The sequence below is a fragment of the Coenobita brevimanus genome, chromosome 98 (assembly GCF_032717465.1).
Source record: "Coenobita brevimanus isolate Jiangsu-jjx chromosome 98, ASM3271746v2, whole genome shotgun sequence".
Lineage (NCBI taxonomy): Eukaryota > Metazoa > Arthropoda > Malacostraca > Decapoda > Coenobitidae > Coenobita > Coenobita brevimanus.
In genome coordinates, this window is record NC_137051.1 from 25452384 (window position 1) to 25479216 (window position 26833).

A 26833-nucleotide genomic window follows, 5' to 3' on the forward strand; every position below is an offset into this window, starting at 1 on the left:
ACACTGCTCGCCGGCTCAGTGGTAATACTCTCACTTAGCATCTGCTAAGACGGTGGTTTGCACGTTGCTCGGGATGCAAAAAATTTCACTGACAAAGTGGATGGTCACTGTCCTCCTTTGAGGAAGTGTGTGTGTGTGTGTGTGTGTGTGTGTGTGTGTGTGTGTGTGTGTGTGTGTGTGTGTGTGGTGTGTGTGTGTGTGTGTGTGGGTTGTGTGTGTGTGTGTGTGTGTGTGTGTGTGTGTGTGTGTGTGTGTGTGTGTGTGTGTGTGTGTGTGTGTGTGTGTGTGTGTGTGTGTGTGTGTGTGTGTGTGTGTGTGTGTGTGTGTGTGTGTGTGTGTGTGTGTGTGTGTGTGTGTGTGTGTGTGTGTGAAGGTCAAGGCTTTGCCCTTAGATCGGACTATATGAGCTCTCAGCTCTCTTCCAGAAGGGTAAAATGCTGATGATTACAAACATCACCTGATCCTGACCAACCAGGTGAATTACACAAACACACACACACACACACAAAGATATTAACAAGACCTCTGTCACGTTAAGATGTTGAGGTTTCCACATTATGTTCTTTGCTTCTTGACTGGACTCTGGTCAAGTGTATCTTCATCATCTTGTATATCTCGGAGGTACTGCAATATGCTCTCCTTCTGACTGTTCTGTGGAAATAAGGTCATAAATTTTTTGTTAAATTTTTGTTCAACTAAATAATGTACAAACAGTAAAAGCAACAAACCTGCACGAAAAAGAAAAAAGAATTCAAAGAATTATTGCTACGACAAAAAAACACAAAAAGGTAATCAGGCAATAGTACTTGTATATACAATAAGCCACATTAATACATCCTACAAGACACTGTATAGATCACTCACAACCAGAAAGGGCAAAGTGCCAGTACGGCCAGAAGACAGAGTTATTCTGGAAAAAGTACTGGAGCTATCATTTCTGTATTCAGGGAGATGTCAAGTATCTACCAAGCAAAAGGTTAAGTGTTTCTTGGTAAACAAAATATGATCTGCATTTTGAGGTTAATGGTACATCTCAAACTATTCATATGTATTCCCAACATTTTCCATAACATTTCTTGTTGGTAAATTCATGGCATTTTAGTTTATTTCTGCCGTGCTCAGACTCAAGTCGTGTTGTAACTGAAACAATTCGCCAAACTGATATACCACCTGTTTCCGTCATTTTTGCTAATATTGAACCAGTTCTGAAGAGCAAATCAGATATGACAATGTGCTAAAATACATGGATTTCCCCCCCCCCCCTCAGGATTTTGATCACTGTTTAAAGTAACCTGTTTGCATTAACTAATGTTAATTATTTGCACATGTGTCACCTACTGAATGAATAGTTTTACTGCATGCCACTCTCTGTAACAGTGCACAGTGACATCATCTTCCCACTAAAGCAAAAGACAATGCTCAGGTGGTTGTTGCTGTTGTTGTTACTAACCACAGTTTGAGTGGGCAAGCAGACCCATCAACCACAGCCAAGCAACTGCCCCTGCAGGGTTGTCCCATGCAGTGAACTGATATTCTCTTGCAGCTAACAGTGCCACACCACAGCAAAAATCAGGGAATAGATTGGAGGTTTGGTTCTTGAATGGATACCAAATTTGCATCTCTCCAGCCAGTTAATGGGGACACCACAGCACGTTCCACTTCATCCCATAATTTGGTCATATTGTTACCTCCAGCATTATGTATGGTTTCCTGAGATACAGGGAACCATTAAGCTTGTCATTCAATGTAAAGCCACGTGAAGTGGAAAGAAGAGTAACAAAAAGTAACAGAACAGAAGTTGGAAGAGAGGAGGGCACAAACAGAGATATAATGAGAAGGGAAGGAAGAAGTAGGAAGCACTGCATCAAGTGAGTGGATGGTGGCTGCTACAACCTACCACTAATGACAGGTGTTATGTGTTAGTGCAGCCTGCCGCACAGAACTGTGTGCCTCTCATGACAAGGTATACTCTAATGGGAAGGACTGTTTTTAAATTTCATCCCCCCCCCCCCCACAGACACACAATCACTGCCTTATGTTTAATCACCATTCCTTCCTTCCTCCATACGACTCTCCAGTATATACTGTATACCTATGGACCATTTAGTAGCAGAAGAAGGTATTAGTTATCACTATGTTCCCAGTACAAATGTCCAATAGGGCACTACCGCTTTCATCAGCTTATGCCAGTAAAACCGTATGTCCAGCCACTCCTACTTTACCATTTCCTACTTTCCCATTCATACCTCCAGTTAGAAAGTCTCTCATTTCTATCAAACTTTTCCATGTATGCATGCTTCAGTATTATGCAACAATGTATCAATGAACTTACTTTCTGATATTTTGAAACTGTTTCTGAAAAGTTATCTTTACTGAGGCCTGCCTTGCTCAAAACACACAGCTTCTCCTGTATAAGTGGCCAGATGTAGTCATCCGCAGTCCCCCGAGCAACCAGGTACTGCACCACCACACAGTCCTGCTGGCCAATCCTATGGGCTCGGTCCTCTGCCTGCGTCAGTGCCTGAACCACCAGAACCAAAGTTATCATACAGAAACAAATATATAAAGGACAATGAGAAGGAAAGATGTGATACAAGTAATGGATCCATGTAGTGTCCATGTAAATTTAACAAGCTTTAACAGTTATCAGTGGTATGTGTACTGTACTGGCCACTGGAACTCTACCATTAATCTTTTTAACATATCATACCGCATCATTTATAAAGGCTCCAACATGCTTCAGTGTGTTGGCCTTAGTCATCTAATGGGAGCTCTCCATGCAGCTCAATTTCTGGCAGCCTCTCTACCCCTTAACCCCAAGATCACACTCTATGACCTTGTCCCAGGCTTTATTTTTGGCCAGCCTCATGCAACCCAACTTCTGGCATTCACGATTTTCACTTTCCGCACCCAATTGTCATCCTCCATCTTCTCGGAATGCCCAGACCAATTCAATGTACCCCTCCTTGTCATTACACCAATACACTCCAGTCCCATCCTTCCTCTTAACTCTTCAATCACAAACCAAGCCCCCAAAAGCCTCACATTCAAGGAAGTATGACACATCCAGCTAATAACTGTCACATCTGTACAACTAAGCCTACATATATCCTTTTCCTATACAGCCCTGGTTTCACTATCATACAACACTAAACTCCAAAAACATACCACATACAAAGATCCCTTAGCACGGAGGGAGAGCCTCTCAATGTTAGGAGAGACAATCGCTCCTTGAACTTCCTCCAATAACTCATTACCCAAGCCAAAGAGCTAGCTCCAACTCCACCTCCAGTATGTAACATGTACCCCAAATAATAAAACTCTTCCACACACTCAAGAGACTCACCAACAAGATCAACCCTTTCATGCCTGATAATCTACATAAGCTCTCCCCGAAACACTGCACATACAAAATCAGCATTATCTTGCAGTCTACCTCAGATACCACTACATTTCTTATGCACCCACTTATCACAAATATGGTACAAGATGGAGTTACAGTGAACTCTCAATTTTCTGGTGTAATTCAGCTAACCCCCATGTAAGATAATGCACTGTACCCCCACATCAGCTCAGCATTCGGGGTCGAGCCACACAATGTGTTACTATCCAACTAGACTCTCTCTTATAAGTATGAGATGAAAATTAACCATAAAATAAAATACAGTACTGATACAGTACAGTAATACAGTACATAGTATTCTGCTGTATGTACTCCCCTAGCATTGACATCAAAGGAGAGTTGAGTTTTACACCATGCAGTACAGTGGTTGCACTTAATCCTGTGTGGTCTAGTGGGGAATGGCTCCCACAAAGATTATTCCAGCTCCACCATCTCAGGCTCTATCTCCGCCAAGGGAGCTGGAGTGGCAGAGGGTGTCTGGTTCAGCTCCAATGAGCCTCTGATTGAGGTGAGACCCATGTGGAGACACCACTCTCGATGAGGCGGAGGTGGTGTTGTGGTCAAGATGAAGATGAGGCTGTGGTGGTGCCGGTGCCTGACTGGGATAAACAAAGCCAGCATGAGCAAGTAGAGGGCTGGGGTGACAGAGGCCAGTATGAGGAGGTCAAAGGCTGGGGCGACAGAGGACAATGCAAGGAGGTTGAGAGCTGTGGCAACGGAGTGGCAGATGTCACCATACGGAAAAGGGATGTGACAAAGGACTGCCTGGCAATCCTCCTAGACTGCAGCTTTATCACATTCTTATAGCCCTCCCACAGGTATATGGCCATGGCATCAGTAAAGACGGGCTGGTTAAGATGCTCACAGTAGTCAAGAAGCATTACAGACCTGCTGAAGCCTCGGGATATCTGCTACTTCATCATCATCATGCTCCTCCCCTTCATCCTTAGTGCCCCCTGCAGTCAAGGACTCCACGATTTCCCGGTCAGACATAGTCTGATACCCGGGGTCTCCTTTGTCCACTTCCAGCCAATCGTGGATGGTGTCCTCAGTCACCTATTCCCCTGCTGCTTCCATACGCCGGACAAAGTCCTGAGCTTCGAAGCCAGTAAAGTCAACCATGGCCTCTTCTTCCCTGAGGAGCTTGTTCTAACCATGCTAAGGCATGAGTGCTGAGAGTTCCCTCCATGCCTGAGCCCAGTTATAGATAGCAGACTTGAGGGAATACCGCTTGAGGTTGTCCAAGTTCCTCTCCCCCAAAACTCTCCTCACCTTGGGCTGCCACCTCCTCATTCTTGAGCACAACCATCACATCTTCCTTAATCCTCATCCAATACAGCCACTTCGTTGCTGCGATAATACCCTGGTTTATTGGTTGCAAGACCGAGGTCAAATTAGTGGGCAAGAACATGACCCTAATATGACCTCCATCTCCAACCAACTCCTTCTCAAAAGGACAAACAGGTGCTCTGACAAGGAGCAGCAGAGCCTTCACTTGGTCACGGACAAGGCCAAGGCCCTCCATTTGATAATGGATAATCTCCTTCACAGCATAATTGTAGAACCACTCTTTGAAGATCTTGGCTGCAAATCAAGCTTTCAATGAATGTAAATAAATCACTGAGAGACTATCCATTTACTCCCGGAGACAATGTGGCTGTTTTGCATGACCCACTACAACAGGTCTCAGACAATGGGACTGGTACAACACAAAACAGATACGCGCAGTTTGCTTGCCTTATGACTAGGATATGACATCTTCTCATCAGCCAAGGTATTAGTCTGGACAACCTGAAGAATAGACCAGTTTCATTAGCATTATGAACCTGACAGAGACAGACCTTCTTTGTCAATCAGATTTTTAAGCTTGGTGTGAAACTCATCGATTCCTTCGGTGTCCACATCCAACACTTCACCATAAGTAATCTTGTTAGACAGCCCACGTCGAAGTTTGAACGGAGTCAGCAAACCTTCAGATGCCTTGAAATCTGTGATCCCCAGTTGCTCAGCAAACTTGGTGGCTGCAGCCTTTAGCTTGCCGGGATGCACAGTCACACCACTGGTGCACTGTTGTTGGAACCACTTCAGGCAGGTCTGGTCGAGTTTGCCAAAGCGTGGCTTCGCCATCATTTTGCGCTCATTCTGTTGCACAGTTATGCCATGTTCACACTGAAGAACATTTTGATGGAGTGCTTGTTCTTCTGCAAATCCTGCAATGTGGTCCAGGCCATGTCATACTCCTTGATCAGCCTTGCAATGGTCCAGCATGGTTCCATCTTCTTACGGAGAGAACAATATGACGCCTCATAGCAGGTGGTGGAGGAGCCATGGAGGCAACAACCCGGACTATACACAAGGCCAGCAAGACCTGCAGCAGCCAGGGCACCGCCACAAAAGCCACAAACTCAGCCATCACACAGAGCTAGGGTTGACTACAGTAGTGACAGCACTAGAGCATGGAGCACTTAGGGGGCCATACATGAGGCACGTGGGACCACAAGCAAAGACACAGCACTGGGGGCTGCTACCACGTGCACAGCCATAATTTCAGAATCACAATACAGCACTAGGACACAAAGCACTGAGAGGGCATAAGCTTTGCAACAACAACAAGCGAGGCACAGGAGGCCACAGAGTAAAGTCACAACACCAGGGATTTGTCACCGATTGGTCACATGAGCAGAATCCACAAGATAAGCCTTAACTATACAAGACTCACTGGCGAGAATGAAAGAGCGACAGTAGGTTCAGCATGTCAAGTTAGCTGCTCCCATAACACATTCTAACTGGGTGGCATGTTGTGGGCATTCTGACTGGCTGGCGCACTACAGAGTTTTCCCAGGTGCTGGTTGGCTACCGTGTCTGAGCCGGATGATAAACCTTGCCGCTAGATATTGCAAAGAACTGCCAGTTGTTTCCCATTTTGGCAATGAATATTGCTTTAATAGGGCTGAGCAAAATGCACCAGATATTGTACTGGGCCAGACACTGCGATGACGGATAATTGAGAGTTTACTGAACAGTTGATTCATGATCTTGCGGACCTTCAAACAACGGATTTTGGATTTAACGATCATCATCCATATGTCCATTACCCCTACGGACCAACAGATGACGTGGCAACGGTGTACGCTGCTGTGTACAGCATCTGTTAGTGATCATTAGCATGTTGTCAGTCACTTTGTCTAGCTTATCAATACCAGTGTGACAGTAATCATGTCACCATGCCTCCCAAACCTGAAAGACAAAAAGGGTGAACCTAAATGTAACTCACAAGTAAGAGCTACTTTGCAAGCTCGAAAATGGTTCATCAGTGGCGTGTATATGTGAGGAGTATGGAGGGTAAATAAAAATGACAGTGATGCAGGGATTCGAGCTGTTTTCTTGTAAACCTATGTTCTCAACGAAAATAATTTTCAAACTAAGTATATTGCAGGTGATTAACACTTGATTTTCAATTTTAAAAAAATATTGGAGAACAAACAAAATGTACATACTTAGTGGCATTTAAGAAAGCCACCTGAATGCCCTTGATTGTGTGTTTACTGCCGATCCCACCGATTGGACATTACATCAGCACACCACATAGAACACTCCTAGTCACACTAGACATTAGCAAAGCTTTTGATGCCATCCCCCACCACAACTTCACAAACAAAATACTCAACACAAACATGCACAATAACAAAAAAATGGTTGGCAAACTACTTAGCAGGCAGATGTGCACACGTAACATTTGCCGGTCAGTCTTCTAACATCAGAAACTTCACAAATGGCATCCCCCAAGGATCTGTTTTGTCCCCTACACTCTTTAACCTATACATGCACGACATACCCACACCCCACACACCACAGATACACGTATCTTCCTATGCAGATGATATAACACTTACATATATGCACCAAAACACAAATGCAGCTGCACACATCCTCCAACCTTACCTCAACACACTACACGAATGGTTCACCACAAACAGGCTCAAAATAGCCCCAGCCAAATCTACGGTGACCCTTCTCACAAACTGGACAGCAGAAAACACACACACACACACACACACACACACACACACACACACACACACACACACACACACACACACACACACACACACACACACACACACACACACACACAAAATCCTTGGTGTAACATACATCAATGTCATTTAAACAACACATCACAAACATTAAAAATAAAATAACACCAAGACTCAATGCCTTGAAGTCACTTGCCCATGCAACATTCAGACACAACAAAGAAACCACCACTACAGGTGAGGTTAGGAGCCCTGCCTGGGCTCCTAACCTCACCAAAACACACTACAACACTCTACAGACCATACAGAACAAAGCCCTAAAAATAATCACAGGCTGCACAGCTACTACACCCACAGACCACCTACATCAAGAAATCAAAGTCCTCAAAGTCGAGGATCACCTAAACATGAGAGGCACCCAGATTCTTGCTGCAGCCTCCACAAACCCACAATATCCACTACATCACATGGTAGCACATCCACCCACAACAAGAAACATCAAAACAACACCCAGCACACAATATCATACACAAATACTGTCATCTCTCCCCCTTCGCCCACCTCAGACCAACTTCCAGAAGCATATCCACACTCAGATCACTCGCCGCTCCATTCAGTCACTTAAAGACAACACACAGCTGCATGCACAGCCTCCTGACATCCACCCTTCTGAATCCTATCTCCCTCATGAGGACAGGGTCCACCTGGACAGGCTGAGATATGGGCACCATCCAGCCCTCTTAAGCTACCAGAAGAGGCCGGACGACTCCGTCGCTGATGCCTGTCCAGGATGCAACACAGCATCCCATACTATTAAACAACACATTACTGCACACAATCACCTACACCAACAACACAACATACACTCTTTGAGAGCTCTGTGGGAAAGCCCGGTCTTGGCCATGGCCCATGTAAGGGACTCGGGGCTGTTTGGCCAGACTGCCTAAGGAACAACTTCTACTACTAATACTACTACCACCACAACAAACTCAAACGTATACAATTTAAAACCAAAAAGAGCAGTGGAAGCCTAACTGGAAGCACTGAAACCTAACTGGGGGCTTCATCCCCAACACTCCCCGATGAATACAACTCACCTAACAGTGTACAAATTAAAATGTGCATTAAGTAACACTTGCGCCAAAACAGTATTGTGCATTAAGAGTGTTCATTAATTATGGTGCAACAGTCCCATGACCATGCGATGGCAAAGATGGCGAGATCAAAAGGAAAATCTTCATACAGTATACATCATACAGGAGACATCCACTGAATTATGATACAGGTTAGTAAAATAGCACTTGGCAAGTAAATTAAATTATTTCATATTCTGTAAAATATATGTGCAATATTACATACATTATTGGAACCTCCTATTTACAAACATTTTTAAAAACATAAAAAAAAAACTATATATATGCTAATCTATAAAAAAAAACAAGGGGTCCTGTCAACACTTCATTCCAATGGTAAATCTTAATACTGCACCACTAATGTACACAGTTAGTCAACTTTCATGGTGAATGGGTGCTATTTCTGTTAAAGCACATACAATATTTATTTTCCAGGAATGGACTGGTCTCCCCCCCTCCTATTATTCTGAAAAACTGAGGGTCAACTGTACTTCCCACACCCTTATGGCAAAACTGCACATGGCCCCTCTCCCACTGCTACTGCCACCAGCCCTAGATATCATCACTTTTGTTTTATCCACATTTACTCTAAAACCCTTGTGCCCCATTCCATCTCTCCACTACATTTACTGTCAAACTCTTGTGCCCCATTCCATCTCTCCACTTCCATAATCTCTCCTCCACCTCCCTGTCATTCTCTGCAATCAACACCAAGTCATCACAATACATCTCCCATGGGAGTCCATTTCTGAAGTCATATGAGAGTTTCAAGGACCATGATAAACAATATGGGGCTCAAAGTGTCTATACCTCTATGAATGTAAAAACAGAATCCTTTTAATTTCATAACTGAAGTTGCTTAAACTACATCTTCAAAAATTGTTCTGTATTAAACTCACTCCAGGATTCCAAAATAACTCGGCAAAGATGACAAGCTGAGCAGCGGTGAGAGTAAGGCCGGTGTTGGCGGCTGTGATGGAGAGCACTGCAACCTTCACATCATCATCTGTCTGGAATTTGGTGGTTAAATTCTGCCTCAGCTCTCCACTAGTTTTCCCCTCAATTCTTATATACCTTGGGGAAAAAAAAAAAAAAAATGTTCACTAACGTTGTACACAGACTCTGTATATCAGTAATATTATCACAAAACAACCAGAAAGAAAATCACCAACATCTACTACCACAACAGTACAAATTATAAAAGAAGGATTTTATCAAGGAAGAGCTGAGCCAAGACTGAAAAACTGTGTTGCAAAGGAACCTCCTATACTTCTATTAACATGCAAAAACTCATCACCAATAGTTACTAAAAGTGCTAACAGTATAAATACCTGGAAAGAAACTAAATAGCCTTCCATTCTCAGTAACCAATTATAGGTACTCTACCTCTTATCCAGCTACCCAGAATTCTGGCTTTCCCAATGTACAGTAATTTTTTACGGCCTACCTATGCACGTTCTTTCACTTGTTAGAGTAAAAAATATACTGTATTTATACTGAGGAAAAAAAAAGAAAAAAAAAAGAGTCTTGCTGTTATTAGTTTTCAAAATCACCTTTATTTTCATCAGGGTGCTGGCTAAGTTTATAGCTCACAATCTTGTCACAACATGGTGTGGTGGCATTAGGAAAAGCATCATCTCAATGTACAGCTGATGCCATACAAGAACTTGCTCTGTCAATACAGTCACTGAGAGTTCTTATTAAGTCTTTTTACACCAAATGAAAAAGAAACTGAAACCCTCATTGGCTGTGAAACTGCCAACAGAAATGTCCATTCATAAGAATAATATGGAACAGTTAAATTATTAACAAAATCAAAGAGGTGCTACAATGGAGTCCAGGAGTGGCCAGTATAGTGTTGGTAGCTCCACCATTCATAACGTGCAATAAAAAATCAGTTCTTTAAAATGGTATGTAAATATAGAACCGCTGTGTTATCTGTTCTCATGGTTGAAACAGAAACTTACATTTTCCTTTAACCCTTAAACCCCAGGCATATTTTTGCCCGCCTTCCCGCTCACCCAGGCATAATCGCCAAAATTTTCCTACTTTTAAAAAATTCACCAAAAAAAAAAAAAAAAAAAAAAAAACTACTTAACCTAGAATAAAAAACTAGGCGTCAAATGGTAAAAAACTAGGTGTCAAATGAAAGTACTAACCTCCGGCATTTTATAAGGGGTCGAAGTTGAGGGGCAAAGGTTCGTCAGTTGAAAGTGGCGTGGTGGGAGTGGCAGGCTGGGAGAGCGACAGCGCGATATGTTCACTTATCTATGGTCAAAGGGTGACTGTGGCAAACATGGCTGCGTGGGTGGTGGTATATGGAAACAGTGAGGGTGGCAACATCGTGTGACAACGTGATCCCGCCACTCCAATGCCTGGGTATTTTGAAATTTGTTTGGACGACATATGTCGTCACCCGGGGTGAGGGACTTTTTACGTAATGACGACATATGTCGTCACCCGGGGTTAAGGGGTTAAATGTAAAACTTATACAGTGATCCCCCATTTATCCAGGGTAATGGAGCCAAAGACATGTCCAGTAAATGGATTTGTCCAGATAATGGACTTCTCCCCTGGTTCCCCTTCATACATAACAAGGAAGTGAAGTGAGACACCTGGAGCTTGGTTTAAGCTATGCTCGCCTATCTCATTCCTGTGTTTATTATCTCTCTCTCTCTCTCTCTCTCTCTCTCTCTCTCTCTCTCTCTCTCTGGAGAGGGAGGAGAAGGGAGGGAGGGAATTTCCCACACACCTGCTCAGTCACTAAGCTCTTTCCCCAGTGGTAAGAGCAGAACTTTCCCTGGGATCGATGATGTAATTGGCCCTGCGCGTGGGGGAGCGGAATCAGACGAGAAGGACGAGGAAGACATCACTCTGCTTTCTACAAGTGCCGAGTACAGACTGAACCACACGTCAGTGAGGTACCTTGAACACCTACCCACTCTATGGTTGTCATAGAAAATGGTTGCAGGTTCGATGGGTAGCAGGACGATGCTTGCGGCTATCCATGTCAACCGGCGTTGCTCCATCCCCAAAATTGTGACGGCCATACACGTCAACTGGCATGTAGGGGTTAATTAGATGATGCCTCCCGACCTTTTTACTAATGCAAAGGTTATGCAGAAAATCCACTGATATTATAAGCAAATGATAAGAAAATTATGTGACAATATATTATACCAAAAATAAGAGTACAATATACTAGTTAACAGGGAGAATATCTAACTAAATCAATGTACACTCAAGCCCCTGCTATTGCGCCTAATTGGTTACAGCAAACGCGCATGATAGCTGAATTTGCGATAGCTGAACTGAGCAATCAATGGGAAAATTTCTAATTGTTTTTTCGGTGGCACATTTTTCTAACTTTTAATCACTTTATGCTTTCGATTTCCTGCTAATCTCTCCTCCAACATGAAATGAATCATTATTATATTAATAATAACATTACAATGAATAAATAAACAACATAATAGGCCACCAAACTTTTATAAGGATTAAGGAAGGCTTGGGCGGTTTGAAGGGTTCTGAGGCTTGGAAGTGGCTTAGTTGCCGCCAGATTTCTTTGGCTGTCTCCATGATTTCTTTAGTGTCCACAGCTAAAGGGAGTACCAAATGGTACCTCGTATCAGGAACAGCCAAGGAAGATTTAAGTGGAACAAAACTTGGACGCTATCACACACAATCCTCACCTCACATTGTTGCCAGAGCCCCGTCTCAGTTATAAACACGTGACTACTTTATCAACATCACAGTTTTCTTGGCACAGGAAATATTAACTCTTTATAAGGATTTCAAAACAATTGATATTTATTCTAAAATACAGTATTAACAAGAATTCCGTGTTGGGCTAAATTTCAATGCTGAAGAACGATATATTCTGTCGAGTCGCCTGGGTTTTGGTCACACTGTTTTGTCCATTGTATCCTCGCCAGGAATCCATTCAGATGCATTCCAAATGCCCGTGATACTGTTGGCAATTTTACTACGTTACCGTTCTGATTAACCCCTAAACCGCGGGGTTGTTTTGGCTCGACTTGCATGTCCCCCTAGGATATTCGTGCTCCGACAGACTTTGTAAAAATATTTGCCAAAAATCAGTTATTAGTCCTAGAATATTATAATTAAATATGCAAATGGCACATACCTTTAGCTTTCTCCTGGGATGTTTGTTGAGCCTTTGTCGAGTACCGTAGGACTTGTGGAGACTTCTGAAGTTGGGTAACGAAGTCTCCATTTTACACTTCACAACACCCCGTAATATGATTACCACAGCCTGATAATATCACTAGAAACACTATTCTATGATTTTCAAATAGTTTGGAATCCATACTCAAAAAAAAAAAAAAAAAAAAAAAAAAAAAAAAAAAAAAATGTGAAAGCAATGAAAATTACGAGCGCGTATGACCTTCCCACTTGCGCTCGTTCGCCGCTGGTATTCTGTCATTTATTATTCATAAAAACACTCAAACTTTATATTTCTATTACTATATAACACTTATATATACAGTATCTGCAGTCTTTATCCATAAGTTTCCTTCAGTAATAGTAGTTTATTGTCACTGTAAGCATTCAATTTCTCTTTCAGTAAAATACGTAGCATTCACTTTTTCGTCCTGTATACTAGCGTTGAGAGCGAATCTGTCACTTTCACTTCCACTTTCATAACTCATAGTATTCATACACACTAGAGTGAAACTTTCACTTTCATTACTCCTAGTATATATACTCGTATTATTATATTACTACTCATTTACATATCTATTTACATTCTCTATTTTATTTACATTATTTACATTTCTATTTTATTTACACTGTGTTGTGCACTGTCACTTGCAGTAACTTAAAAAACTATTTTCCACTGTTCACTTATATTTACATTCATTGCTTTCACTTGCTGTTTACACATTATTTACATTTCCACTTGCACAGTTTTACTCACCAGAAAGATCGTAGTCACTGTCCATCATTTTCATTGATAAATTAACCAGTTCACGTTCCACAGCAGTCACTTAGCCCTTTACCCCTTTCCACACGAGGTTTAGTAGGGGTAGAGGTCACAGGGCCCTTTGCATGGGGCTAAAAAACAGCAGAATTGGACAGGCATCAATCCGATGTGGTTTCACCTTGAAAGACGACAGTAAACTGAATGCTGTGGTGGCCTAGGGGGAGTGCAACACTGCCAATGTCAGCGTGGTGACAGCTGCTAATATATACACTATGAAATGATTGGCAGGAAATCTAGACAATACATAATAAATTAAGTAGTTCCAGGTGAATGTAAATATCACTTAGGCTTCTCCCTTCCTTTCTTATACAGTACATTTTTATTACGAGAACAGATTATACGGCATATTTCAAGGGGAAATAAACAGGGAAAATTAGCGAATGAGTGCACGTGAGGTGTTGTCAGGCGATAATTAGCCAATTCCAGGTGTATGGCACTATCACTTACCTTATTTCTTTTTTGTATATTTTATTTGGTATAAGAATAGGACATAGGGCTTATTTCAATGGATGAAATCAGTGGATAATTCCGGGGAAGATTTACTTAGCGCAGCATGGCCGGGCAGGTGAGAGGAGAGGGTAATGGAGGGGAGGTAGGGAGGGGAGTCAAGAACGGGGAGAAATGGCTAAATTGTCAACAATGGATGGGAGTACAGATGAGATTAGGAGTGCTGACTAGTGTTGGACATTGGCAGTACTGATAGATGATACAAGCCACCACTTGAAAGCCCGGGCGAATTCAAAATAACACAGAATCACAAAAGTGACACCCCGTGGTATGATCCCTTGTTCCCAAGCTTCACGAAAGTGACGCCCCGTGGTTAAGGGGTTAACCATCGTATCCTCGGCAAACCTCGTATGAAGTGCTGTGTGAATAAGTTTCGCTTAGCCTGTCTTCAAACTTGATGCGTGATAGCGGTCTTGGGGTGCGTGATAGCATGTATGGTTGTGCATTTGATGTATACCGGATAGCAGATAACCACGATAGCTGAACGCGCGATAACAGGGGGTTAGTGTACATACACAAGAGAATGATGCAATGTTGATACAGTACATCCTTCAACTTTATGAATTTTAACTTTGCGATTCACCAACTTTGCAAGGTAGTTTCAAAAGTCATGTATTTTTTAACATTTATGAACTTTGCAAGTGATCACACACTTTGCGAGGTCGAGTGGTGGGAGAGTCGTCTTCCTGCACTACTTTGCCACGCAGAGTAGTGACATCATGGTTCGCTGGGCGTACTGCGCCTCCTAGTTCAGTGGTCTGCCGCCCCGCCATGTTTGTTTGCACCCATTCCCAACCAAGGTCACTGACCCTCACAATTTTGTGGTGCTCCTCGCATTATCCCAGCAGTCTAACCTTGCATGAGTGTTATCATGGCGCCAACGAGTAAGAAGAACAAGAAAATAAGTTTGGAGACCAAATTGAAAATGATTGAAAGGAATAAGCGGGTAAGGGTAACTCTGCTATTGGTTGGGAGTTTGGTGTTGGTGAATCGACAGTGTGAATGATTTTAAAGAACAGTGAACAAATCAAGCAAGCAGCAAAGAACTATGGAGGTGCTCAATTTGATGGTAAAATAGTGATGGTATGATAGTAATGATGTAGGCCCCGTGGGGCCACAGTAGCCATACCCAAGCCTTGCCCCGCCACCAGTCCCGTACACCATGCCATTCTTCACATCAGTGTAAATGCATTTTATTTCTTTTATGTTTCTTACCTATGATGTTTTCTAATTAATATTACCGTACAGTACATCAGTTCATGTTTGTTTCATTTATCACTGTAAAATTAAGAGGCAGAGTCGCAAGAAAGAGTGGGAAAAAGTGCTTACTTTGGGGTGATGTCGACCAATTTGCCTATAATTCATATATTTAATTATTTCAATTCTGCGAAATTTGATTTTGCGAGGGTTTTTGTCTACCATATTCTCGCAAAATTGGAGGAAGGACTGTATAAATGTTACAGTGATGAATATTACACTTACATAACAGCTGGCTATACAGGAATCACAATGGTATCATGATAGAATAAGGTCTCGTAATAATAATGATCACATAATAACAAATCAACATCGTATAACAGAGTGCCAGGTTGCAATTTCTTCCCATCACTTTTACATTTAACTGTTTCACCGTTTTCCTTATTCCATGTTGTATCCTAATCTCATGGGTCTTTTCTCCATTTAACACAGTAATGGATAAAAAAATCACTATGAATACAAACAAAAATCCTGCTATGGTGAAGGCAGTAAGGGCATACACATATGAGGGGCTATTTAAAAAAAAAAAAAAAAAAAAAAAAAAAAAAAAATGATAAAAGGAGTGAGATATCTGGACTACAGTATTCTTACAAGGAACAGCTGTGATGGGAAAGCTATTAAAGGAAAACACAGAATAAGGATGAAGAGTTTGAACTGCAGACGAATGTGAATGTAATCAAACGAGACATATGGTCGTGTGACAGAAGATAAAATTCTGAGTACACAATACAGTAAAAGGAGAGTCACTGTAAGGTAGGGGGAAGTGAATTAGTTGGAGGATATCAAAGATGACTGCAGAATGAACAAGAATATGGAAGAAGTAGAAAGGGGGAGTAGCTTCAAGCACAAGATACAGTAGTACAATTCTAGATTTGAGAAAGAAAAAAATAGAATTACGATTTAAAGTTAGTGTGAGCCCATGTATAATTAAGTAAAGCTTTGACACTGGAGCAAGGTCTATGGTAACATAACGACTGATACATTCTCTACCTGCAACATAAATTACTGGGAGGTGATATACAGTATTTATGTAATAATATTAATCTTATCACTTCACTAAAACATTCAAAATTTTGTACAACAGCATACCTATTTCATTCATATATGTAACAATATTACCTAGTAACAGAGATGTACCAATATATGTAATAATACTACCTAGTAACATAGATGTAACAATATATGTAATAATAATACTCATTACCCAGAGATGAACCAAGGACAGCTAGTGCTAGCATGGCTGTCTACTGTCTCTACAGTACAGTAATCCCTCACTTATCCAGACATAATAGAGCCAAAGGCATGTCCAGATAGTGGCACCATCTGGATAATGAACACTATTCTCCTACCACACCCAGACCCTACCTATACCCACCTCCAACCTATACCTACTTTATTTGTATAGTACCAGTGCTTATTTTGGAAGGTGTTTTCCAGTCATTCAGGCATATTTAGACATCAAAACACACATAAGAATATCCAAAGTACAGCAGGTGTGCACAGTACGTGAGAACTGTACACAGTACACAAGGACCTATATTTCATCATATTTTAGTGTATTTTTTAATAGTAGGCAAACTGAACTCGTATTAGGCAAGACGGCAGCGAAGAGTGGCCCAAATCCGTGGTTACCCTGTGCATGCGACACTGCCACCCAAGACGCGCCAACGGTTGTCTAAGCTCCACCCACCTTGTGATGTCGATGATGCGCACTCATGACGTGATACCCAAAGCATCAAGAGGATGATGTGATGTCTGATGTGTCAGAAATAGACTCTGAAGGATTTATGAACGAACTGAGTGCATTAGCTAGTGAAAGTGTTGAAAGTGCTGGTGACGAGAGTGGTAAGCAAGGTAGTGTGTTGGGTGGTGTGGCGGGTGGTGCAGGAGGTGCATGCTAGGTGCCTCACCTTGCCTTGGATCCCCTTCTACATCCACCAAACCTGTTATCCTCTTGGGTTAAGGTAAGCAGTCATATTCTTGTTGGTTTAGTTAAGCCATATCCTTGCTGATTTGGTAAAGTCATAATCTTGTTGGTTTACTTTATCTTAGGTAATATGTCTTACACAGTTTCCCTGTACAGTACAATACTTTGGTCTGAAAGGAGTTACAAGGGTTACCGATGAAGGGGAGTGCCCCCCACATGTAATTTTTCCCATAAGTTTATGTATTCACTGTACGCAAAATCCTAGTATCTGACCTCCTCTGCTGCCCATAAACTCATGTACTATGCATACCTACTGTAATGCTAAACACCAAGAATACCATGCAGAAAATCCACTGAAAACCAAAAAGCACCCTACCTAAACACTGCTGTATGTACAGTAACCTTCCTCATTTGGGAAGCGTTTTCTAATCATTCAACCATACTTGACATCAAAACATACATGAGATAATCCAAAACAATTTTCAACACCAAGAAAACCATGCAAAAAAAAAAAAAAAAAAAAAAAAAAAAAAAAACACCCTACCTAACACTACCGTAAAACAAAGTAACTTCGGACAGCGCCCAAACTTAGGACATTTTGCGAAAAAATTTAATAATTGAAGTTTATCAGAAGAGAGTGCGATATTTGCAAAAAGTAATGATATGGGTAAGAAGGGTAATCTTCAAAGATTATTATGTATAAGTCCTATTAAACTAGCTTGACTATGTGTGGGTGAAAAAAATTTATGAATCAAATGGAAAAAAAACAACAATTTTTAACCCTGCAAAACTTTGTTCACACAGAACAAATAGTATGAATTGTAAGAACGTGATTAGTAAGATTATATGTGGAAAAGTGTTGTAAGTACTGGGCAGTAAACTATTTTAAAATATATACATGCATAATCTTGCTAGGACTGTTTTAATGAATATCTCTGTATTTTTCAGAAAAAATCCTAAATTCGGACAGAGAAATTACTGGAAAAATACAGACTATAGGTGTATTTACCTATTTGTAGTATACAGGAACTGAGCAATGCTCATGTTGTCCTGTCTCCATATCCACATTTATCAAGTCTACCTTTACACACATGAATGTTTTTCTCATGCACCACCTTTTCGTCTAAGTCGTTCCAAATACTTAAGTATTTACATAATATACCTAATTGTGATATACTGTACACAGAATGTGCTATGCTCGTGGGTTTCCGTCGCTGTTTCTCAATAAGTCAAATTTAGCTTTAAACTCGTTTAAGTTTTTAGACTGGACGATCTCTTTGTCCAGGCTATTCCATAAGTCTATACTTCTGTAAGGAAAGCTATATTTCTTGATATCCTTCAAGCAGCTTGACTTTTTCAATTTCATTCCGTGTCCTCTTGTTGCTCTCTTATCCCATAAAAACAGATCTTCTTTGTCAATTTTATCTACTCCCACCATGGTCCTGAACACTGCAATCATGTCTCCCCTCTTTCTCCTTTCCTCTAAGGAAGGCAAATCCAGCTTTTCCAGCCTCTCTCTGTATGACAGGTCTGCCAGACTGGGGACTATCTTGGTTGCTGTTCTTTGTATTCTCTCAAATTTGTTTATATCTTTCTTTTTGTGTGGGGACCACACTACCGTTGTGTGTGTGTGTGTGTGTGTGTCTGTGTGTGTGTGTGTGTGTGTGTGTGTGTGTTTACAGTCATCTGTGATGGGTGTAGACTGTAAAATGAAGGACCAAATTTGGCTCAGATTGTCCCTATTGAGCACTATGCTCTTGGGGTTTGTGTATGTACCCCCTACAGATTCGCAGTACCTAACAGTTTCAGTTATATACAAGAGAAAATCATATGAGGAAAAAAGGAAAATTGGAATGTTCTACTAACGGGAGACCTGAACACACGTTTTGGTACTGGTGTTCAAAGTATTTTAGTGAATTTACTTGTCTCTGGATCTGATTATTTCACCTACCCTGAGATTCCTGATCAAATTAATATGCCTAATGAGAATGCAAATACTATGACTACAGTATGTGTAGAACAAAATTTAGTGGTGGTAAATAACTTGATATATGGTGAAAAACATTATAAGAGCAATCTGACATATAGGAAACGTAATGAATGGATTTCTGAAGTAGATGTGTGTATTGCTTCTACTAAAATTTTAAATTGCATTCAAAGTTTCACTGTGAATAATGATCTTGATCTTCCATCAGATCACGCCCCAATAGCAGTTGCTCTGTCCCCCCCTGTGGTGGATAGGGTGTGTCTTGGTGTGAGGGCAGGTTCGCTTGGTGATCATGCAGTTTTGTATTCAGGAGGTAAGAAGAAGAAATCTCGGTTAAAACGTCCTATAAAGTTTTGTGATGTTCACATCGAAAACTTTATTGGGGAACTTTCTCGATTTGATATTCCCCAGTTTGATCCTGACATTGATACTAATGTGAGCCAAATGGCAGACATTTTGTACAGGTGTGCTAGTGCCAGTCGGTGTGCTCAGGTGAGTGTGCCAGAGGATGTCACAGTGAGCAGGTGGGAGAGACTCTTAAATGATATGGATGACAGGCATATGTGCAAAGCTATAGACTGGCGTGGGGAGTACAGAGATGATAGTGATGATTCTGATGGTAATAAAAAACCCACAGATGAGGATTTCAAAGCCTTTTTTGAGGAGGTATATAACCCACATGATGCTGAACCTAAAGTACCTACTAAGTTTGATACAAATGTAACCATACCAGATCTTGATGATGACATAGAATTTGATGCGGTTGTGCGAGAAATACATAGATTAAAGCAAGATAAAGCATGTGGGCCCGATGGGATAAGCCCAGGAATTATTAAGTTTTTACCAAACCGGTGGATACATTTAATATTAGCGTTGTTTAACCGTTTAACGGCGGGCTTCATTTGCTTTTTCTTGCGGCACCCATGGGCATATTCACGCTCCGACAGACTCTCTAAAAATATTTGCCAAAAATCAGTTATTAGTCCTAGAATATTAAAATCACACGCTTATGGCACATACCTTCAGCTTTCTCCTGGGGTGCTTGTTGAGCCTTCGTCGAGTATCGTAGGACTTGTGGAGACCTCTGAAGTTGGGTAACAAAGTCTCCACTTTACACTTCCCGACAACCCGTAATATGATTACCACAGCCTGATATTATCACTAGAAACACTATTCTATGATTCTCAAATAGTTTGGAATCCATATTCCAAAAAAAAAAAACACTGTGAAAGCAATGAAAATTACGAGGGCGTATGACCTTCCCACTTGCGCTAGTTCGCCGCTGCTGTTGTCATTTATTATTCATAAAAACACTCACAGTTTATATTTCTATTACTATAAAACACTTATATATATCTACAGTCTTTATCCATAAGTTTCCTTCAGTAATAGTAGTTTATTGTCACTGTAGGCATTCAATTTCTTTCAGTTAAATACGTAGCATTCACTTTCTCGTCCTGTATACTAGCATTGAGAGTGAATGTCACTTTCACCTTCATTCTCATAACTCATAGTATTCATACATGCTAGAGTGAAACTTTCACTTTCATTACCCCTAGTATATATACTCGTATTCTTATAATACTACTCATTTACATTTCTATTTACGTTCTTTATTTTATTTACATTATTTACATTTCTATTTTATTTACACTGTGTTATGCACTGTCACTTGAAGTAACTTATAAAACTATTTTCCACTGTTCACTTATATTTACATTCATTGCTTTACTTGCTGTTTACACATTATTTACAATTCCACTTGCACTGTTTTACTCAACAGAAAGATCATAGTCACTCTCTTTCACTTGTCAGTCCTTTACCTCTTTCCACACGAGGTTTAGTAGGGGGTAAAGGTCACAGGGCCCTTTGCATGGGGCTAAAAAGTGGCTGAAGTTAGCAGGAGCAAACAGACGTACCTTCACTTTGGAAGATGACAGTGAACTGATAGGGGTGGGCTGGGGTGGCCTACCTAGGGAAATGCATTACTGCCAACGTCAGCCTCTTGACAGTTGCTAATATATAGCAGTGAAATGATTGGCAGGAAATCTAGACAATACATTATAAATTAGGTAGTTCCAGGTGAATGTAAATATCACTTAGGCTTCTCCCTTCCCTCCTTATATATATTTTTAGTACGAGAATAGATTATACGGCATATTTCAAATGGAAATAAACAACGAAAATTAGTGAATAAGTACACGTGAGGTGTTGTCAGGTGATAATTAGCCAATTCCAGGTGTATGGCACTCTCACTTACCTTATTTCTTTGGTATATATTATTTGGTATAAGAATAGGGCATAGAGCTTATTTCAATGGATGAAATCAGTGGAAAATTCCAGGGAAGTTTTACTTAGCGTAGCACGGCCAGGCAGGCGAGAGGACAGGGTAATGGAGGGGAGTCAAGAACAGGGAGAAATGGCTAAATTGTCAACAATAGATGGGAGTACAGATGAGATTAGGAGTGCTGACTAGTGTTGGACATTGGCAGTACTGATAGATGATACAAGCTACCACTTGAAAGCCCGGGGGAATTCAAAATAACACAGAATCGCAAAAGTGACGCCTCGCGGTATGATCCCTTGCTCCCAAGCGTCACGAAAGTGACGCCCCGCGGTTAAGGGGTTAATGTAGTCTTTTCCTCTGGCTCTTATCCCACATCCTGGCAGTCGGCCCATATGGTCACGATATTTAAGAAAGGTAACAGATCATTACCCAAGAATTACCGTGGTATAAATATAATAAATTGTTTGGCAAAGCTGTATGACATGGTGCTATCAACTTGGTTAATTATGTGGTTTGTTCCATATCGGGAGCAGGCAGGGAGTCAGGAGGGCCGGGGCTGCATTGAACATGTTGTGACATTTAGACTGTTAATTGATTTGGCCCACAGGAGAATGCATTAGTTATTTGTTTGCTTTGTCGATTTTTCAGTGGCATACGACCGGGTCCCTCGCGCCAAATTGTTTCGCATGTTACGTGAGTTGGAGTGTGGGTCGCGAATGTTAGCGGCGCTGGTGGCGATATACGGGGTTACTTTGAGCATTACTGGGACAGCCATTGTAACATCCAGGATCGGCGTCAGACAGGGGTCCCCAACATCTTGTTTATTATTTATCATTTTTGTAAACAGCATGATTAAGTTGATAAAGTCCAATTGTGGGCCAGATGGTTTTTTACAGTGGCTTCATCTCCTTGTCCTTATGGACGATACTGTTCTCTCGACAACGCAACGCAGGATAGAACATAAACTTACATTTCTGAATCAGTTCTGTGTAAATAATGGCATGGTTGTGAATAATATTAAGACCAAGTTCTTTGCAATCCATGCGTCAGTGGGCGATCGTGAGCCACTCTGCGTTGGTGATATGGTCGTGCAGTGGTGTGACAGGTATGTGTATCTGGGCAGCCTGTTCACAAGTGACGGGACCCTGTCGTCCGCCATTACCAGCCATGCACAAGCAAAAATGTGCCACATTCTGAAATTTGTGTCATTTTGGAAAAGAATACAGACATACCATTTTATGTTAAAAAGAAAATGTTTGAAGCAGCCTTAATGTCAACCATCCTATATGGCTGTGAGTCCTGGTTCAATGGGAACTTGAGGCCATTGGAAAAATTGTATAACTGGGGTATTAAACAGCTGCTGGGAGCTCGTATGACGACGTGCACGGAAGTTTGTTACATGGAACTTGGGTGCCCGCCACTGAAATCTTTAGTACTAGCAAGGCAGAGGAAGCTTTTGCAGCGACTGTGGGGGGAGAGGCGTGGTATGCCCGATGACCCGTGGGTGCATGCCGTCAGGCTGACCATGGCGGCTAACACACCAACAAGTAAACACATTAAGAGTTTACTTAATAATTCTGTTGATGATGTTAAAGTCGGCCTTGAATCTTTAAAGCAATCAATTTCTAACTCTACATCTTCTAGAAGGCTAATTTATAATGTGTTGAACCCTACCTTAACAGTTCACGAGATCTATAAATGTCGTGGTAAAACTAGTGAGGTACACAGAATGGCATTTAGTCGGCTGCGGGTAATCAGTCATAATCTGGCGATTGAGACGGGCCGTTGGAATCGGCGTGGACGGGGACGTCTCCCGGTAGCAGAGTGGCTCTGTCCATGTGGTGTGTGCAAACAGAGTTGCATGTACTGGAGGTGTGTCCACTGGCTCAGCACATACGTACAAGATATAACTTTACTTCCTGGAGTCAAATCATTGGTGACGATGCTCAGTTTCCCATTGAGGAGATAGTGTATAAGGTCCTTCCCTGTTTTGGCTAGTGTGTACTATAATGTTTATCATAACCTATGTTATTTAAAGTGTATTTAATTAATTTTGTATGCTCCTATTCTGACCATGATATATCATTGGGATTTTTTTTTTTTTCGTAAAAAAAAGGTGATTGGTCAAATTGTAGTTAAGTTACTAATCAGAAGTGTACTGATTTCCATCTTTCATTAAGGCTATATAGATGCACTGATAAACCCTATAATACTTCGCTTGTTTTGTGGACCATAATTGTTTGCTAATATCTGATGTACTGTTTATCATGCTAAGGTTTATTACTGCTTGAAATCCTCTATGTGTAACTGGATATTGTGGTCAATAAATACTTACTTACTTACTTACTGCATGTGTGTGCGTGTGTGTGTGTGTGTGTGTGTGTGTGTGTGGTGTATTTACCTATTTGTAGTATACAGGAATTGAGCAATGCTCGTGTTGTCATGTCTCAATATCCACATTTATCAAGTCTACCTTTACACACATGAATGTTATTCTCATGCACCACCTCTTTCTCTAAGTCGTTCCAAATATTTAAGTATTTACCTAATATACCTAATTGTGATATACACGGAATAAACTATGTTCGTGGATTTCCATCGCTGTTTCTCAGTAAGTCGAGTTTAGCTTTAAACTCCTTTAAGTTTTTAGACTGGACGATCTCTTTGTCCAGGCTATTCCATAAGTCTATACTTCTGTAAGGAAAGCTATATTTCTTGATATCCTTCAAGCAGCTTGACTTTTTCAATTTCATTCCATGTCCTCTTGTTGCTCTCTTATCCCATACAAACAGATCTTCTTTGTCAATTTTATCTACTCCCACCATGGTCCTGAACACCGCAATCATGTCTCCTGTCCTTCTCCTATCCTCTAAGGAAAGCAAATCCAGCTTTTCCAGCCTCTCTCTGTATGACAGGTCTGTCAGACTGGGGACCATCTTGGTTGCTGCTCTTTTTATTCTCTCAATCTTGTTTATATCTTTCTTTTTGTGTGGGCACCACACTACCGCTGCATATTCTAACCTGGGGCGGATCATGGCCACTATCAATTTTTTCATCATCTCCTCATCCATATAATGAAATGCTATTCTTATGTTAGTTAAGAGTTTATAAGTCTCTCCAACTATCTTGTTAATGTGCTTTTCTTGTGACAAACTCTCTTGAACCAGCACTCCCAAATCTTTCTCTTCTCTCCTTTTTGTGATTAATTCATTACCCAACCAATAATTCAGTGATGGCCTCCTGGTACTTTTACCCATTTCCAATATTTTACATTTCTTTACATTAAATTTCATTTCCCACGTCCGGCTCCAATTGTGTATCCTATCCAAATCCTCCTGCAGTATTTTACAATCCTCCTCAACCTCTACCTTCCTCAAGATCTTTCCATCATCAGCAAACAGACTTGCATAACTGTTCACTCCATCTACCATATCATTTACGTAAATCAGGAACATTACTGGTGCCAACACTGAGCCTTGAGGGACTCCACTTGTTACTTCTCTCCATCCAGACATCTTATCCTTTATTACTGTCCTCATTTGTCTGTCTCAAAAAGTCTCTCATCCATTCCAGAAGTTTCCCCTTTAGTCCTCCTACATATTCTAGTTTCCACAATAGTCTCTTATGAGGTACCTTATCAAAGGCCTTCTCTAAGTCTAAGTACACACAATCCACCCAACCATCTCTCTCCTGTACCACATCAATCGCTCTTGAGTAAAAGCTCAACAAGTTAGAAACACATGACCTTCCGCTTCTGAATCCAAACTGACATTCAGCCAAAATATTCATCTCTTCCAGGTATTTTATCCATCTGTCTTTCAGGATTCTCTCACATAATTTTGCGACCATGCTGGTTAGAGACACTGGTCTATAATTCAGGGGTTCTTCCCTGTTTCCTCCCTTGTAAATTGGTACCACATTTGCCCTCTTCCATTCTTGTGGCACTTTCCCCTCTTCCAGTGAGCATACGATTAAACTGTGAATTTTATCCGCCAGTTGTTCTCTGCATTCCTTCAGTACCCAATTAGAAATTCCATCAGGTCCTGGGGCTTTCCTTACATCTTGAGTTTCCAGTAATTTATACACTTCCTGTACCTCCACTTTTATATCTTTCATCACCGGAACATTTCTAATCACTCCCTCCCCCTCCACAAGCTCCTTTTCTTTAGTGAAAACTGACTGGAAACGTTTGTTCATTATTTCTGCTTGCATTGCCGCATCCTTAAAGACCTCTCCTTCTACTTTCAGTTTGGTGATTCCTTCCTTTTGTTTCAGTTTGCCATTAACAAATCTATAAAACAGTTTGGGTTCATCCTTGCATTTGTCTATTATACCTTTTTCAAAATTCCTTTCTTCTTCTCTATGTATTCTTGTGTATTCATTTCTTGTTCTTTTATATTCTTCCTTTGTTCTGTTGTTACCTCTCTTTCTCCAATTGTTCCACGCCTTATCTCTCTCTTTTTTTGCTATCATGCACCTTCTATTAAACCACTCCTTTTTCCTGTTTTCTTTCCCTCTTACTCTTGGTACAAATTTTTCCACTCCCAAATTGTAGAGGTCTAGAAAGATATCCCACTTCCTCTGTATCTCTCTTGTTTCTCTGAATTTTCTCCAATCCGCATTTTCAAAAAAGTTTCTCAATCCTGTAAAATTTGCTTTCCCAAAGTTGTATCTTCCCTGTCTATGAAGCTCATCTCTTGGCTCGACGTTCCCTATTAACACCTGGAACTCAATGACCACGTGATCACTTTTTCCTAAAGTACGGAGATATTTCAATAATTCTATTACATCGGGTTCTTTGGTGAACAGTAAATCTAACCTTGCAGGTGTGTCCTCACCTCGAAACCGTGTCTCTTCTTTGACCCATTGCATCATCACATTATTCATTATTATATATAACATAGTACTCCACGAATCCTCGCCGCCTCCCGAGTACCATTCCTCCCAGTTCACCTCTTTACAGTTAAAGTCACCCACCAAAATTATATTATTGCTTTTCTCAATTATTTTTTGCAAATAGCTAGCCATATCTGACAACATCTCATGGTATTCGCCCTCCTTCCATGCTCTCGTCTTTGGGGGAACATACACTACCGCCATATCTCTCTTAACATTCTCTCCAGTTTCTAATTTCATATATATCACTTCAGCCCTGCCTTCTCCCATTTCCACAGTATCTACATTTATGTTGTTCTTCACTGCTATCATCACTCCTCCTCCCTTTTTTTCTTTTCTGTCTTTTCTCCACAGTTTGTATTTACCATCTCCAAAATGAACATCAATATCT

General features: G+C 41.1%; 1 protein-coding gene across 1 annotated transcript in view; it reads right to left on the reverse strand.

Moving 5' to 3' along the window:
* Window positions 1-529: 529 nt before the first annotated feature.
* The window catches only part of Marcal1 (SWI/SNF-related matrix-associated actin-dependent regulator of chromatin subfamily A-like protein 1), a 453729-nt gene continuing 427425 nt past the window's right edge, over window positions 530-26833 (reverse strand). Inside the window, exons 11-13 of the mRNA XM_080283811.1 lie at window positions 9473-9647; window positions 2333-2521; window positions 530-651 (exon numbers count right to left, since the gene is read on the reverse strand). Coding sequence (XP_080139937.1) covers window positions 556-651; window positions 2333-2521; window positions 9473-9647 — 460 coding nt within the window. The 3' untranslated portion in view covers window positions 530-555. The remainder of the gene's footprint in view (window positions 652-2332; window positions 2522-9472; window positions 9648-26833) is intronic.